At 40.3% G+C, this 17,951-nt stretch overlaps 1 protein-coding gene across 2 annotated transcripts in view; it reads left to right on the top strand.

Annotated features, from left to right (window-relative positions):
* The window catches only part of LOC147633719 (uncharacterized), a 59,768-nt gene extending 50,923 nt beyond the window's left edge, over window positions 1-8,845 (top strand). Inside the window, exons 2-3 of one of the 2 annotated variants that reach the window (XM_086804729.1) lie at window positions 7,811-8,060; window positions 8,193-8,845. In XM_086804729.1, coding sequence (XP_086660855.1) covers window positions 8,200-8,598 — 399 coding nt within the window. In that variant the 5' untranslated portion in view covers window positions 7,811-8,060; window positions 8,193-8,199 and the 3' untranslated portion in view covers window positions 8,599-8,845. The remainder of the gene's footprint in view (window positions 1-7,810; window positions 8,061-8,192) is intronic. The other variant, XM_086804728.1, reaches the window with a different exon arrangement.
* The last annotated feature ends 9,106 nt before the right edge of the window (window positions 8,846-17,951 follow it).

The following is a 17,951-nucleotide window of genomic DNA, read 5'->3' as shown; positions in this document are numbered from 1 at the left end:
ACTGCTGCTGCTGGACAGAAACACTGGTTGTACGGCTGCTGCTGGACAGGAAACGTAGGCGACTGTACGGCTGCTGATCTGTAAATGCAGAGGACTATAGGCTGCTGGTGCACATGCAGAAAACGCTGGACTGTATGCTGAATTCTGGCGTTTTTTTGAGGCTCGACTGTATGCTGAATTCTGGCGTTGAGCTGAGGCTGAATGCAGGCGCCTAGGGCTGTAGGGAGTGCTGAACTGCAGGTCTTGGATGAACAAGGCTGGCTGAAGCAACCTCAAACACTCCAAGGGCTGGATGAGACTAGTCTAGTGCTGAAGGCAAGGGAAATTCCTAGGGCTGAGGAGGAAAGCTCTTAGCACACTGAAGACTGAATGATAAACTAATCCCTATGCAAGCCTATTTATACTAACTGTGTATGCTGAATTCTGGCGTTTTTTTGAGGCTTGACTGTATGCTGAATTCTGGCGTTGAACTGAGGCTGAATGCAGGCGCCTAGGGCTGTAGGGACTGCTGAACTACAGTCTTGGATGAACAAGGCTGGCTGAAGCAACCTCAAACACTCCAAGGGCTGGATGAGACTAGTCTAGTGCTGAAGGCAAGGGAAACTCCTAGGGCTGAGGAGGAAAGCTCTTAGCACACTGAAGACTGAATGATAAACTAAGTCCTATGCAAGCCTATTTATACTAACTGGAGGTTGGTCAAGTTGGCTGGTCATTTAATAAAGTTTATATTTATAAATGACAATAAATGCTAAATAAATACTATAAAATATAGGAAAAATACCAGATAAATCCTAGTAAATTCCCTAAGGCTTCTGGGATGTTCTAAATGATGCACAGGCATATGCATGCATACTATGTAGGATGCAGAGTGCTTTCTGATGCAAACCCTAAGGCTTCTACTAACTCTACATGCATGAATGATTCTCTCCAAGTGGGTTAAGGGACTTGACTGACTGACTGACTGACCTGCTAAGGCTGAGGAATGACCTACATAGCTCGTGCCTGACTTATCCTGGACTGAGGATGTACAATGGGGTCACGGCGTACGACAATTATCATCCTACTGGGTTCTAATATTGTACAACTGTTGCACTTCTGATGATGAGCCATCTTGTCACCATGCACTGAGTGCAGAGTGCATGTGACAGAAGGCTATTGAGACCTCTCAAGCCTAGCAAAAGAAAGCTGTAAATAAGCATAGAAGAAAGGTCACTTTTGAAAAAGAGGATGCGATTTGAAAAAGCAAGACTTAGAAAGTCTAAAGCTAAGGAGCACAAGGAACCCAAGCTAGCTCCCAGATATATTATGGACCTTTTCAGGTTATCAAGAAGATCAATGAGGTATGTTATCGATTGGACCTTACTGATCATTGGAGGATATATAATGCCTTCCATGTTAGTTTATTGAAGCCATATACGGGACTTCCTCCAGAGGAGCCTATATTGGAGGATCCACCAGAAGTGGAAGAACAAGAAGAAATCTTACAATCGGAACAGATTGTATTCCATTTCGTAAAAAAAAGAGGAAAGACAATGGTCAGGAAATTCCTCTTGAAGTTTAAGAACTATTCACCTATGGATGCGAAATGGATGCCGGAAGAGTACTTCAAGGACTACCTAGATATTCTTCGAGCTTATGAGAAAGCACTTAGTTCATTTGTATTTGAAGTACAGACTTGAAAATCTAGACAGATATAAGAGGGAGGGATTGTACCTCTAGCTCTCTTCATTGTATATATTTAGACTGAAATGAAATTGATCATTATCTTGCTTATGTAATGGTTGATTAGATATGCTCTAGTCTGGGTGGCAATGATTCCAGAAAGCCCAAGGAGCAAGATTTGTATATGGGAGGCAACGATGCCAGAAGACCCATTGGATGGCAACAATGCCAAATATTTTGGACTTCGCAGTCGGGCGGTCATTGCGACCAAATGATTGTATTGGATCTCATAGTCGAGCGGTCAATGCGACCAGATGGCCCAAATGACTATGGAAGAATTCTCGGGCGGTCCTAGTGACAAGATGGCCTTGAGGATAGTCTCAGCGGTTTCCTCGGGAACCAAATGGTTGAGCGCGGTTTCGATCAAACCAAACTGAACAATCCATGAACAGGAGGATCATTACTTGTGCATTGCATACTGATGTATGTTTGAATTTCTTTAACTTTGTGTGCTGTTTTTGATGTGTGGACAATGGTTGGATTTATGGCATGTGATAGTCCATTGGGCTCCAGACTATCTAGCTAGTACCTGGAATACCCAATAGACGCAAATGATGCATACTTGTTTGTTGACTAACTTGTGTCTAGTTTTTGCAGAAGGTGAGTATGCATTTATTATTTGTAACACATGTGACACAGGCTATCAAGAACATGTACCATCAAGAACAAGGACATTGGTCAAAGAAAGGCATAAAGATGTTGCCAGAGGAGTAGAAGGCACCACTTATATGAGGAAAGACCAGATGCACAAGAGCACCAGATGGGGCTAGTACCACGATCATATGGTATATTTATATCCCACAGTTGAGGACAACTATTATATAAGAGAAAGAGAATGTATCTATTTGGACTTACGCTCTTTTCACATGATAGAACTCATACCACATGGGAACAGGGTTCCTAAAGCTGGCATTGGAAAAAAAAGAAGAAGCATGAGTCTTAGTCAAAAAGCAAGAAAAAGCAGAAGGTCAAACTATGTTGAATGAAAAGTTGAGGGCACCATTGGAAAGAAGACATCGAACTGGATCAAAAAGCTAAAAGCTGCCTTTTCAAAAAGCAACTCCAGGGCCAAAAAGCAAGGCCCTAAAGCTACAAAAAGTAAATCAAGAACTTTGGCTATTATTAATAATATTGAAGGAGAAGGAAAAACAAAAGCCAAAGATGGCAAAAGCAGGCACCCTCATCAAGTATATAAGGAGCTTGTTCTATCTTGAAGATGCATAGAAGTACTCGTGGAGATTTTTGAAGAAGAAGTTGTGGAGATTCATCATTATCATCTTTCTCTCCACTGCCCACAGCAGCGCTTTGTCCCTCCATCTTCGCTGGCAGCCGCCTCTGTAAGCACCCATCTCTGCCAGCTATTCCACCCTACTCCGCCTCTATGCTGTTGCCTCTGTGTCACCCTGTGAGCAGCACCACCGTTGTTCTGCCTTTGCGCCTCCTTGTACCTCCTCTGCACTGCTGGTTGTGCCGCCGAGAAGCACCCTAAGAAGCGCCTACTCCGCCATCATCGCTATTGCTTTGTCACTGCTCTGCATGTTGTTCCTGTGCCGTCTACCATTGCCTTTAGTCACCGCCCGCCAACAGCACTAGCCCTAGCACCGCCTGCATCAAGAGAAATGCCTCTAGCACATCCGCCACTTGTTCCTCCTCAAAGCACTGCCATTTTCCAAAAACCGTCACCATCCGCCACTATCTTGATGGGTGCCTTTTTGGATTCTCTCTGTCCAGAATTGGTGAATGGGTATATGAGAGTATCATACTTGATTCAGACATCGGATATTGTTACTAGCCTGGTGTAAGACTCTTGTGGGTCATCCTCGTGGTGAGCTCTTTATCAGGGATCTTGTGCCTCGACATTGACTTCAGCCCAACCTCAACATTGGCACTTTTGTTTGATATTGTATTCATTGTATTGGTCCTAGCTTGGAAAAGCCCGTGGATTGTTCCTGAAATAAATTCCTGAAAAGGGAGCGGGGCCTGTTCCCCGCTCAGCGTGGTGTACTGTGTGAAACCCCTATACCCATCTCTTTTTCCCTTCTCTCTCTATCTATATCTCTTGTACACGTGGTTGAATCTGTCACTGCTCGCTCCGTTGGGCTTACAGTATCACATACAGTGGAGGTGACACTCTTATGTTATTGTGATTCAGATTGGACAGGAGATTGTGATTCCAAGAAATCAGTTTGTGGATATTGATTTTTGTGGATATTAGTCGAATTTGTCACTGCACGCTCTGTTGGGCTTACAGCATCACTTACAGTGCAGGTGACACTCTTATGGGTTATTGTGATTCAGATTGGACAGGAGATTGTGATTCCAAGAAATCAGTTTGTGGATATTGATTTTTGGTTGGTTCTGGTGCTCTCTCTTGGAGCAACGAGAAGCAACTTACAGAGGCACTTTCTTCTAAAGAAGCTGAGTACAAGGCAGCTTGTTTTGTTGCTTGTAAAGCAGTGTGGCTAAGGAGGATTCTAGTGGACATGGAAGTTCAAATTAGTGGGGCTACAACCTTGCAATGCGACAACGAGAGTTGCATGGCTATTGACAAGAACCCTACGTTTCATGCTCAAATGAAGCACATTGAGATTCAGTATCATTATGTGCGAGAACTAATTGAGGATGAGATAGTGGAGTTGAAGTACTGTTCTACGGACCAGAACTGCGTCGATATCTTCACGAAGGCTCTTGGAAAGAACTAGCTCACGTGGCATCTTCATCGACTTGGCATTGGGCCAAGAACATAATCTGTCTTCAGGCAGACATTGAGGGGAGCATGTATCTCACATCTATGTTTGGTGCACATTTGTAAAGGCACCCATTATGAGAAGAAGGCATTGGTGTACGTGCCTTTGGTGGGAACCCCGACTCGGACGTCGATGGAGTTGTTATTGTGACCATTGATGGTCATGGGTTTGAGCATTAGTTAGGATCGGGCCCCCCCCTAGCCAGCTGTCCCTAGTGGTGGTCCGAGGGGCGGGACCCTGGTCGGGGAATGGTCGGGGAATCAACGGTTTGGGTTCATTATAAGTGGGTGGTGGTCAGCTGGCCACATTTTGAGGGCGGTGACCATGTCTATGCCATGTAACCACCCATGTTGTATACACGCCTACCACACCACTTGCAGTACTATATATGGATATAATTATCACAAGCTAAGGCATCCAATGCTTGTGAGTAGCCACATCCTCTACACTTAGTATATCCTCTATCTAGAGTCTGTCTAGATTGTCGTCTAAGCTCTACTTCAGAGCGCAGGGGTGCTGCTTTGCCACAAGAACTGATCTGAGAGTTAAGTCGTGCCTTCCTTTGAACACACACTCCCAGCGAATGCTTTCCTCCGGCTTTGCTTGTTGCAAACCACCTCATAATGCTACCTTTGTTTGTATTCTGTTATGGATTCCTAGGACACTTTAGAGGGCTAAGCCTGAATGCTCTAATACCAATATTGCATGCATGGAAGCCTTGCTTACTTATCCTCATTCGTAAGCCTGATGAAGAACAATGATGCAAAATTTAATGATGATTAGATGGAGAGAAGGGAGAGATGAGTTGTGTGTTCAGTGTATTATATGGTACAAAAAGATGATGATGTCTGTACAGCATGTGAGGCCTTTGGCCTGACCAAAAGGTTGACTCTAGGCCTTCTATTGCATGCTTATGACCTGATCCCAAAGGGGGATTAGATGATATGTACAAATGAGAGCTTGGCTTTTATTAGGGAGAGAAGGAAAATTTGTAATCTAGTTGATTTTGCCTTTTCAGCCCACAAAACTTTGTCCAAAAAGTCATCTTTTGTGTCCAGATTGTGCCCAGAAGATGTACTATATATGGGTGTATGTCCTAGGCAGTTTAGGAGCCTATCTAAATCTGCCCCTAAAACATTGCCAAATCCAAGACTAATGATAAGGTTATCCATGTCCATTGCTATATACTCATCTTTTTTGCCACTATAGAGCAGCATGAGCGGGATGTTGAAAAGGTCTTGCAACTATTGCAGGAATGCAAAGAAGAGCAAATTTGGAGTAGTGGAAATCCACTATCTATGATATGTCATCAATGCAAACGGGTGCTCAAGTTGGCTTCATAGGTGATTACCGATGCCCAACAATTTAGCCATTGAAAATAAACAAAAGAGAGAGAGTAGAGAGAGAGAAGACACCACACTAGGCGTCGAAATAGCCTTGCGTCCCCCCCCTCCCCCTCCTCCTCCTCCTCCCCCCCCCCCCCCCCCCTCCCCCTCAGCGGTTATATTAGATAAAACTCCTTGGAGAAGTCTTTGAGTACAAATTCTTAGAGCTGGAGAGCTCTCGTCTTTTTACATGTCTCAACAATGAGAGAATAGCTGAATTTTTAGTTCTTGTCCAAAAGCACTTGAGAAAAACGCTCTAAAACTCACTTATAGTCCAAAAAGCATCTTATTTAATAATAAAGGCTCTTCTCTCTTCAATTTTTAAAATCTTTTAATCTTTTGCTTTCCAAAAGCTAGTCGCATGATTCCAAGCCTGTAAGGTGACCTTGCACTCCTTTTTTGCCACGTCACCATCACCATGTCATCATGCCACACACCTCTTTTTTTTTCAAAACTTAAAAAAAAAAACTTTTTTTTGGGCACGCGTTGCGTTTGGCATCTCAGCAACTTGTATTTTGATGCTTCAGTGACACTAGCACTTGATGCTAAGCACCATGGAGTTCCCATACTTAACACCAGCCAGCATTCAAGGCAATAAACAGTTAATTTCCAACATATATAACAAGCAGTCAGCATCTAATGTTGGACCAGCATTTAATGCTAACATTAAATGCTAGGCATTGACATTTAATGCCTAATCTCACAAGTTGTGTGTCACGTGCACATCCATGCCATGGCATAAATCTCAGCATATTCCCTGGCTTAGACAGCATTTAGGGCATTAGCAAGGCTAGGATATGGTCTTTTGAGCAGTCGGCAGCATGAACAGCATCAAGGTCACGTGTGTGAACATTTAATACTGAATTTATGAGATCGTGGACATATAAACAGGCTGACAGCCCCTACATCTCATCGATCAGCTCTACCGAGGCCTATATAAGCGTTAGGCATCATTTGTAGAAATCGTCTATTCCCCCTTTTGGGCTTAGGTCATCATGTAGGTAGTAGAAGTGCATCAGCCACCTTTTGGGCAGGCCAAAAGCCTCATGAAGCTGTGAAGTCTTTTTGTAATATTGTAATATACTGAATACCAACATCCATCTCTCTCTCTCTCTTCTCTATCTAATCATTTCCTTAAGCATCTACAGGTTAATCAGGGGCTGGATCAGAGAAGGCGGCCTCTGCATATGCAACATCGTGGGCTGGAATACCTGGATGACAGCAGCTTACTAGCACCGACGAGCATCATATTCACCTATATAAGCAGCCCCTAGTTCATTGCATAAATCATATCGTTCTATAGAAGTTTAGTCAAGCAGTCAAGAGAACATGTGTGCTTAAGTTCCCTCAGGTTCTTGGAGCATACAAACAGCCTCAAACACTACGTGCTTCAGTCCAAGGCACAGCATAGAACTCAGCTAGCATATGTGCATATCCTCAGCAGTTCCAGGCCAGCCCTCATTTTGACGACTGGGTAAAAAGAACTTCAGAAGGGTCCTGCAGTCTTCAAAATGAAGGCTGGCTGCCCCCCCCCTCCATCTTCCTTCCCTTTTCCGTTCTGTGCTTCACTGATATGAGAAAGAATGCTACAAGGCTGGAAACTGCAAGTAACCTTACTAGTGCATTCTTCTGCATAGACAGACGGGAAACTGAGCAACAAATTGTACTTTCATCTCCATCCAACACTACTTAGTACTCCTAAATTTGTAGGTTGCTTCTGAATGTGCCGCAGCTGGGGTAGCTTGTGGGCTATGTTTTCACTGCTGAAGGCTGATAAAACAACACTTAACAACACCAACACCCCCCCCCCCCCCCCCCCCCCCCCCCGCGCCCCCCCCAAAACCCAAAAAGAAAAAAACCAGAACACCAACCCTTAAAAAAAAACAGTTTCTGGTTTTCTGTTGCTTCCTGGTTCCCAATCTGCCCATTCAAATTTTTCCTTGTACATGACCTCAGATAGGAACGGCAGATGCATTTGAGACTTAATGCATGACAAAAGGAGCTTATTTGGCAAGGCTTTTAGGAGAATGGGAGATATGCTTGGATCTTCTATAAATTGATACTTGAGCTGTTTGACAAGGCTTTTAAGAGAGATTTGCCAGCCAGATGGGTTTTTATGGCTCTGGGAAGGGTGCTGAGGCAGCATCTGCATCACTTTTTACTCTTTTATCAGCATTGATTGGTCTGGCTAATACAGCAAAGGCAGGCAAGATTGTTTTTTTGCTTGGTTTGTTATCACCTTGGTTGAGCGTAAGTTCGTGTAAACATTGTTTACACAAAATATAGGTTGGAACCTTTCGGTTAACACTAGTTCGTGGTTTCTATTGTTTTGTTCCAGGTTTAACATGGCATTGGAATGGGCTGTTCTGGCTTATGTTGTGGGAGCGGAGGCCATCATTCTCTTGATGGTGAGCATGCCTGGGTTGGAGAGTCTACGCAAAGGTGTCATTGCGGTTTCCAGGAGTTGTCTGCAGCCATTGATGGCAATCATCCCTTTTTGCCTCTTCCTTCTTCTGGACATTTATTGGAAGTTTGAGCACATGCCAAAGTGTGACGAACCAAATTGCACTCTGGCTGAACAGACAAAGCATGCCAAGTCCATGATGAAAAGCCAGCGTAATGGCATCCTTGTCCTTTCTGCCCTTCTTCTTTACTGGCTCCTGTACTGTGCTACTCACATGTTGGTACAGATTGATAACCTTAAGCAACAAGTGAAGCAGTTGAAGCAACGTCACTCTGATTGATGTATTAAAGTCTCTGCCTTGGGGGCATATGAAGCTTTGTCTCAGTATGCCACTTTAGAAAAATTGATGGGACAAGCCGCCTCACTGTTTTGCATTACTATTTCTCTCGACTTGACAGCCATTTGCCAAAATGTCTGAAGTTTGTGGATACCATGTTTTTAATCCGATGTGGAAAACAAATTTAGGTAGCACTACTCTGTTCATAAAAGTAAGGGTGTTTCACTGCCCACCCTAAAGCAGGGTTGTTTCCTCATTCATCTCATCTTGTCCTGCCTGAGGTATCTTTAAACAAAGAGTAGGATTGTTGGTATGAGTCTTTGCATTAAGATGTGTTATCAATCGACTAAGTGGAATCTTAAGTACGAATTGTGCAATGACACATATCCTTATTAAAATGCAAATAGGGTTATCCTTGAAATTCCATGAAAGCTTGAGCTTGGTGGTATTTTATAGGGTTTCCAGGGGGCTTGGCTTTGCAATGTTGCAAAGTTACAATGTATCCGTGGTAAATGTAACATGTCATGTAATGAGGGAAATTACCAAGCTAAAAAAAGAGGATGCAGGATATCTCCTCTGCATTGCTGAGCTCATAAATGCTCTACACCATCGTCCATGTCTTTGGAAGCTTTGAGGCTATTATCAAACCACACTTAAATGTGATGACCATGATATTGGTGATGCCTACCTCTCAAACTACACACACTAAGTTCTCTCTCACAATTGTTAGTTTTGAATGGTGGTCTTGGTGTCTTTGTCGATGAATTTAAATCCATTGTTTTTAACAAAATATATATTACCCATCCTCAACAATAAAATAATATTTCAATTTTCAAAGGGCATATAAAATTAAAGTTTTTAGGGAGAAACTAAAATTTAAGTATATAAAGCTAAGTTCTTTTGTAAAAACTATGTGACGTTTGTTTTGATAGGAATGTATTCATTATATCAAATGTCTTTGTTCTCTAATGTTTTGTTTGTTGGAAATATACATGGAAAGCACTCTAGAAAGGCTATGTCCGCATGTCTTGTAGATATGAAAAAGGAGTCATTCATGAGGGCTTATACAAAGAGGACATGGAGTCAACAAAAAGAGCATGCAAGAATGAGGACATCACATCACATTACCTCCCATTTAGGGAAGATAGGACACTCCAGGCTTGTGGCACATCCCATTTAGTGAAGGGAGGACATTACAAGGTATGGCACACCTTGTGACTTACTAGCTTGTATGCTAGTTTGATTGAAAGATGGAAATTTTGTACCAACTTATATGAGATTTGAAAATATGAAAAAGATTATGGACGACAACCAACTATTGAGAAGACAAAGTTTACTATGTTGCATATATATAGAGTGCTTATTTGAGACTCCACAAGAGAGGGAATGTGTAACAAAGCTATTTTCCACAAGCAGATGTACACATTGGGGTTTAGGCACATAGACTTTGGACATGGGCTAGTTTGGACACATTTTAGGGTAAGTGGCTATATAAGCCACTTGGGGGACAACTATTATATCTTTTATGACCTTTATGACATTACACACTAGATCTTCAACTTTCTTTCTCTAATCCAAGCATTTAAATCATTCTCGAATTAGATTTTTTTTAATAGTTATTTCTTTGAGTGTTCTTGATCTTTGATCATTGATTAGAGTTGACTAGGTTAATCATTCTTGAAATAAGGTTAATGGCAATTTGTAACAATGAAAATTTTGAGCTTATATTAATTTTCTTGATTAGTATTTACTTAATAATCTTGATTAAGGAATCTTAATCTCCAATACAATTTTATAGCAAATTTTGGAATCATAATCTTTATCATTAGTGTAAGATTTACCTTGATTAGTGGTTCCTTTCATCAAATCTATTCATAAACCTTGGTTTTCTTTCACAATTGTCTAGTTTTTAGAGAATCTTAGCAATTTCTAGTTGTTGCGCAAATCTTGCGGTAGAGTGTGAAGATCATAGTTCTGTTTGCAGATTTATGTGAAGATTATAGTTAAGTAACATTTAAGCAGATCTACGTAAAGATTGCAGTTTTGTTGAAGATTTTATGTAAATTTATGTGAACTTTACAGTTTTGTTATAGATTTAGACAAAGTGTATTATGCAGAGTGAAGTTTACAAGAATCTTGGTGCAGATGTATAAAGTTTGCTTAGTACAAAACTATAGCCATGGGTGGTTCTTGATCAAATCTTTTATATCTTGATCATACTTTGCAAGAATTGTGTTTATTTAAGAGAAATTGTAAAAAACTTCAAGAAAATCGTGAAAGATAACAAAATTTGATACAAGATAAGCATAACAATTGTATTCTTGTTTAGTTTGATGCAAGAAAGCAACATTATTGAATCTTGGTGGAAGTAGAGCAAGAGTAATGCAATAGTTTGATGCATATTGGATTACAAGCTACAAACATAGAATAGATTTCGGATCTACTACCCAAACAAGAGCTCCTAACTTGCACAAGTGTCATTAGGTTGAGAAAGAACTAAACAAGTGGATTGGTGTGATTGTGGGCTCGCAACTGATGTTGTCTAGGACTTGGTAGGCAGCTTGCTTGATGCTAGTAAGGGTCATCTCTACAAGCACGATCTCTTGCTAGTTGAGGGGCAAAGGCTATGCCACAGTGAAGTCTCTTTGGAAGAAGATGAGGATAATGATGTGGGGATGATTGATGTGATGCACATGGGTTCACCAGGAAAGCCAAGTGGGTGGCTACAGAGAGGCTGTGGTGCTCAGCCTCTCCTTAAGTGCATAGATGGGTAACTTCACCCTTAAGCTTCCCAAGGCTGCAATTTCCAGCAGCTTCTTGGTATCTTGCCCTTTGCTTTTTATCTAGGGTTTGCTAGTTTGCAAGGGGTTACTACACCATTGATTACACAAGGCACTATTGCAAAGGGCACGTTGATTACACAACCCCTATACTTTGGGAGAAGGCAGCGTTTCTTCCTTTCACAACACACTTTATCCCTAAACTTTAGGGTTTTACCCTTTTCCACAATTTGACCTTTCACACCTTGCTTTTCTCTCACACTCCCCTAAACCCTAGTGTGTTTCTTCCTTTCACAAAACACTTTATCCCTAAACTTTAGGGTTTTACCCTTTTCCACAATTTGGCCTTTCACACCTTGCTTTTCTCTCACACTCCCCTAAACCCTAGTGTGTTTCTTCCTTTCACAAAACTCTTTTATCCCTAAGCTGTAGGGTTTCACCCTTTTCGACAATTCGGCCTTTCACACTCCTCCACACCTTGCTTTTCTGGACACTCCCCTAAACCCGTCATTGGTCACTTCACACACACACCTCCATGCCATATTTTTTTCCTTTTGCACCCTCATTTTCCCTAAGGATTTTGACCTTTTTACACTTTCCTACCCTCACCCGTCTGCACACTTTTCCCAACTTTTCACACATCCTTTTTTACAATTCTCCACATATATATATATATATATATATATATATATATATATATATATATATATATATATAGCCTTGCCCTTCTACATTTTGGCCTTACACCTACTTGCCCATCCAGACTTCGTCTTGCCCACATTACCCTCTCTTATCCAAGTTCATTAATCCTCCATCCCCAAATTCTTTTTCTTTCACACTTCCCTCTACATTGGTTCGTCCAAGGGGGTTATTCACATGTGTTGGGAATTCATGGGATCTATTCACACTTGTGTCTTGTGGGTGGATTTGCACTATTTCAACCATTCACATTGTATGTTAACGGTTCACATGCATCATGATGTGGGCATATATATGGTGATTGTGAGGTGTTCACATACGTCATAGCTTTTGTGTGTTGTGGGGGTTTATTCTCGCACTTGGGGTGTTTGTGAGGGACGATCACTTGCGGTGTGAGATTTTAGTGCATTGTGAGAGTTTGTTCACATGCTTTGGGCTTTTGTTGGTAATTGTTCACATGTGATGTGAGTTCCTTATGCATCGCTAGCCCTTTTCATATGCCTAACGCATTGTGGACACACTTGGGGACTTTTGTAGGCCTTGTTCACACGCTTTGAGCATTGGTGTTATATTCACACACGGAACCATGGTTTATTACTACTATCCTTTTGCTACCCGCACCATGATCCTTCTCTCTGTGGCATCAACATCATTTGGTCACTCTCAATTATTGGGGGCACATGTGTGATGCTAGATTTCTATTGGCGGTTCTTCACACGCAATACCATGGAATAACTGACACGATCAGATCATACATCACCTTTGCCGACTTTGTGCATACATTTGGGACATCTAGTAGACTCCAGCTCATTGGATCCTTCATCATCTACCTCTCATGATGAGGAGATAGTCCATTCAAGCCATAGATGGAGGATGGAGTTGCAAAGTTTATTGACTCTACATATCTCACCATCTCTAGGATGAGAGAGATTGGTACATTCGGCGATCCCTTGATTGTTGGTCATTGAGATACTTCCTAGAGACAAACGGGTCAGTTTTTCTTAGTTTTGCTATGATCGCTTATTCGAGTGTTTTATATTCTTAAGTAATCGTGATTATATTACTGAGTACACATATGATGATATTGATACATGTGCACATGATGATACACATGCACGTAATAATGATGTTGTTAATGCATTCCTAGGGTTAACAAGAGCTACTACTATTATCTTATATCAAGGAGTCAAGGTAGATACACCAAACGTCATACATTCAAGATATGAAGCAATGGTGTCCAAATCTACAACTTAGATGGGCACATCTTCTTGTTGGATGTATTCCAAGGGGGGTTTGAGTGAGCCATAACATTTTTGGCACCACTGTCCAAGGAATTATCCCTTGGCATTTTTCATTGTTTTTCTCTAATCTACGCATTACCCATTGTCTTGATTAATGGTTTTCCATCAAAAATATATGGTTTTGATGGTGATTTGTATGTGATTTGATGAAGAATAGCTCTCTTTTTTGTTTTGTAAAAAGAATGCACTTTTTTGTTTTGTAAAAAGAATGCACTTTTTGCTTAATTTTTGGCTTAAATCGTTGTTTTGGTTGTTGATAGTTTAGTTTTTAATGTTCCTAGGGCTTGCACATAGAGTGTGTTAGGCTTTGTTTGCTTCCAAACTATCAACAATAAAAACAACGATTTAAGCTAAAAATTAAGCAAAAGAGCATTCTTTACAAAACAAAAAAGAGAGCTATTCTTCACCAAATCACCATCAAAGCCACATCATTTTCATGGGAAACCATTAATAAAGACAATGGGTAATGCGTAGATTAGACAAAAACGATAGAAAAAGCTAAGGGAAACAAAAAACACACAAATCAAACAAAAATTAATGATTTTAGCTCTATGTTTGACTCTAAAGAGAGCTAAAAATCACTAAAATTGCATTGTATTGATTTTAGCGTTTTTTTAGCTCTCTTTAGAGTTAAACATAGAGCTAAAATCATTAATTTCTGTTTGATTTGTGTGTTTTTTATTTGATTTATATGCATTAGAGTGTTAGCAAGTATTAGGGGTAGCTTAATTCTTTTAAAAAATTCACAAAAACTCTTGAAATCGTCTAATCTTCCTTAATTGACTCGTTTTTGTCATTAAGGAGATAAAAAAAACTAGAAAATGTGTTTTTTGAGGTCAAAATTGATCATGTAAGAGATCAAAATTAGTGTTTTTGAGTATTTTGAGAACATCTAGATGTATCAAAACACCTAATTACATCAATTGGAGAAATTTTTCTCTCTTTTGCTTTATTTTGTATAAAGAGAAGAGACTAAAATTAAGAGTTTAATTAATCTTGAATTACACATTAGTTGATGCACATAGCTTAGTAATTTCATGCTCTATCGTGTGAATTAATTAGTGATTAGTCGTTAATTAGAGCTCTTAGTTAGTCCAAAAGGGAGAAAATTTAGTGAAAGAATTAATCTTTGATTAATTCTTAATCACCTTTTTTTATAACTCATTAAGGCTAATGAGCATTGAATGAAAAGATACTAATGAGTTGTCGAATTGTCCATTTTGGGGGGTCATTTATGAAGGGTGTAAGGGGGTGTCATAGAAGTGTTGACTTTTTTATTCCCACTTGCCTTTTTGGAAAAATGTACATATCTCCCCAATATAAAATTCAAAAAATATTCCCTCCACATGAGGAAACTCGAATTTCCCACTAGACTCCCAAAAAAAAATTCGACGTTTCACAAGTTACTGTTTCACGGCGTGAAACAAACCTCACAATAAAAAATAAACAAATCAATGTTTCACGAGTTAGTGTTTCATGGCGTGAAACACATCTGTTTCACATCGTCAAACAAACCCCCGCACATAAAAAAATCGACGTTTCACGAGTTAGTGTTTCACGATGTAAAAGAGACCCCCATAGCCCTTTAAAAAAAATCGTGAAACGTACCTGTTTAACGAATTAGCATTTCACGGATTAAGCAGTTCATGTATTAGTGGTTCACGCCCCCAAAAATTTTATTTAATTTAATTTTTAGTGTGAAGTCTATTTCAAGTCATGAAACCCTGCTGTTTCACAGCGTGAAGAAACAAGCCCGTGGGAAAAAAATAAAAATTACTTAATTTAATTTAATTTTTAGCATGAAGTCCATTTCACGTTGTGAAATCCTACTGTTTCACGGCATGAAACATGTTCGTGGGTAAAAATAATAATTTATTTATTTATTTTATTTTTTTAGCATGAAGTCCATTTCACGTCGTGAAACCCTACTGGAGGCTCATATCTCCTAAACCGTGAATCCAATGAATGCATGTTAGTGCTCATCGAAAAATCGGCATCAACCTCTTCGAAATTAATCTTGAGCATCCGAGGGAAAAATCTATCATTTTGGGTTCCAACCAATAGCCTCAAAGCTTGACCCGAAAATCGAGGCAAAAAACCACCTTAAAGCACTAAAAATCACCCAAAATAGCCCGAAAAAGATTGCAAACCATATTCGGACTACTTTTTTAGCGTCTAAACGACAAAATCACGAAAAAATCAGAGATACAAAGTTTGTGCTCCAAAAATACAACTCTCATACAAAGTTTTTCCAAAGTGGAACACATTCGAAAATGGGCTGCGAAACAGGAAAAATCTTTCCAGAAAAAAAATTCATCTCGAGACAATGATGGAAAATAGGTTTTGATACCTCCTCTTCCATCTGGGATGTTAATGGCATGCACTTTTTTTTGAAAAGTTCATCCTAAGTGGACGCTCATGCACTTTTGAGACGGCGACTTCCATCTAGAACACCAGTGGCACACACTTTTTTCAGAAAAATATCTCTAAGAGGTCGTGGACACTCATTTAACCCAGCGAAGGGTGCGCCAGGCCTCCTCACTGTAATGAGCTATAAGAAAACCTAAAAAGAAAAAAAAACATGCGCTTGCTCATTAAGGAGCAATTGGCAACGTTATGATATGGCAACAATAGAGGGATTATGTGGACTCACACTCAGACTAACCCATCCAAGCCCCAAACGCAACTCCCAACACCATCTGCCATGCCAACAACAAACACGTCATCAAGTTTTACACCTCCTGTCACATCAATCACTCCAGGATTTAGTCCTTTGTCTAGCACTACCACAAGACCTAAACCTTTAGAAGTGCTAGGTACCAACCCTTTGCAACCCCTAGATACCCACACCTTGGATATATCGACTAATCTAGAAAGGGGGGTTTCCAAGGACTACGTGAGTCCCCACCTACATTAGCACCCACACACGGCCTTCGTGACATACAAAAACACAGCCGTATAGATTTCCAAAATCATGGGCAAATACGATGGAACGATTGATCCTATTCAATTCATACAAATGTTTGAACAAAGATGCAAAGCCCTTGGAAATTTAAACTACCCCACCAAGGTACATGCATTTGGAAGGGGCCAGTTGATGATTCATCACATTGATGCTGGCGATTAAGACAAACTTCAGGACCTTGAAAATAGCCTTTATCCACGGCTTTTCAAGACAAGGTGATCAGTGGAGTGTAGCAAAAGAACTCTATTCAATTAAGCGTAAACAAAACAAAACCATTAGAGATTTCATCCTTCAGATAAAAATCTTAGACTCACAATGTGAGCCATGGGAGAAACTAAACGATTCTCAATTGAAGAGATGTTTTATAATGGGCATAAAGAATAAAAGCTTATATAACTTTATTATTCTATCCAATCTGGAAACATTCGATCAATGTTATAAAGAAGCAATACAATAGATGACAACATAATAGAAAATGATAACGATATGAGTTGTTCCTCATCTAAACCAAGTGAGGTAATGGCTAAAGAAAAACTAATCTCGCAATTGTCATTCCCTGAATTCTATGTAGCCTTGCTTAAAAGCTTTGAACCAAACACTATTGTCGTGATGAGGCTCAATGTATCTTTGTGAAAGAACAATGCCTATTGCATGGGTAATAGGCAAAAAGGTGGGCCCATGCAGAAGCTTCTTTTAGTGAAAGCTCCAACACTACTTTTTTGATGAGCCTTAACTTGTTGAGCATACAAGGAGGAATTATTTACCCTCCTTAATGCTATCACAAGGCCCTCTTAACACTAGAGGATATTTTGAAGCAAGGATAGACAATAATAGTTAATCACCTACACCAACAAAGAGTGCCTCAAAAATAACACCAACATTAACCGTTAACATCACCACATCGAGGCAGAGAGAGGCTATGAAGCATATTAAAGAAAGGGGGAAAGAAAATAGAGAAGACGCAAGCGGTCCTGAGTGCAAGCAAAACTTTAGCAGACTGCTACACAAAGAGAGAGCATCAATCGCTTGTGAAGAAATCAACAGCAACCATAGCAAGCTTGAATAGGCTTATGTAGCAGTCACAGCCTGGTTCTAGCAGGAGGCCTCTACGCATGATAGTGCCAAGAGCAAGGCATTTCTATGTGCAACTCATCCCTGCAAACTAAAAGAAGAGTCAGTAGCCTCGACAATTAGAGACAAGCCTCGAAAGAGAGAAAATCTTGGTGTCAGCACAGCGACACATTGGGAACAGTGGATGGTCCAACTCCATGCTCCATGATATTATTGAGATAAGCTTCTCTGATGTTTTGGAAAAATCTTAGTTTTCTTTTTTTTTGGTGTGAAGAGCCTCTCTCACTAGATGTTGCTCACATGCTTGATGCATGTTTCTGGAAATATCTTGTCGAAGCTAAGTAAAGGCATATGAAAGGTGTATGTATGCCCAAGTCACATATTTATGTAATTGAGGGGGAGTATTGGAAGCATAATTTGGGTAATATCAAAGGTGTAAAAGGTAAACACATGGGTAGATGCTATCTTAGAAAGGTGACAACTCATGGATAAGGATGCCACATGAGTCTTAACTAGAGGCTAGCTATATTAGAAGCCTCT

The sequence above is a fragment of the Cibotium barometz genome, chromosome 11 (genome assembly GCF_041138505.1).
Source record: "Cibotium barometz isolate CiBa-2024 chromosome 11, ASM4113850v1, whole genome shotgun sequence".
Lineage (NCBI taxonomy): Eukaryota > Viridiplantae > Streptophyta > Polypodiopsida > Cyatheales > Cibotiaceae > Cibotium > Cibotium barometz.
Note: the sequence above shows the minus strand (reverse complement) of the source record. Positions and strands in the feature narration are given on the sequence as shown.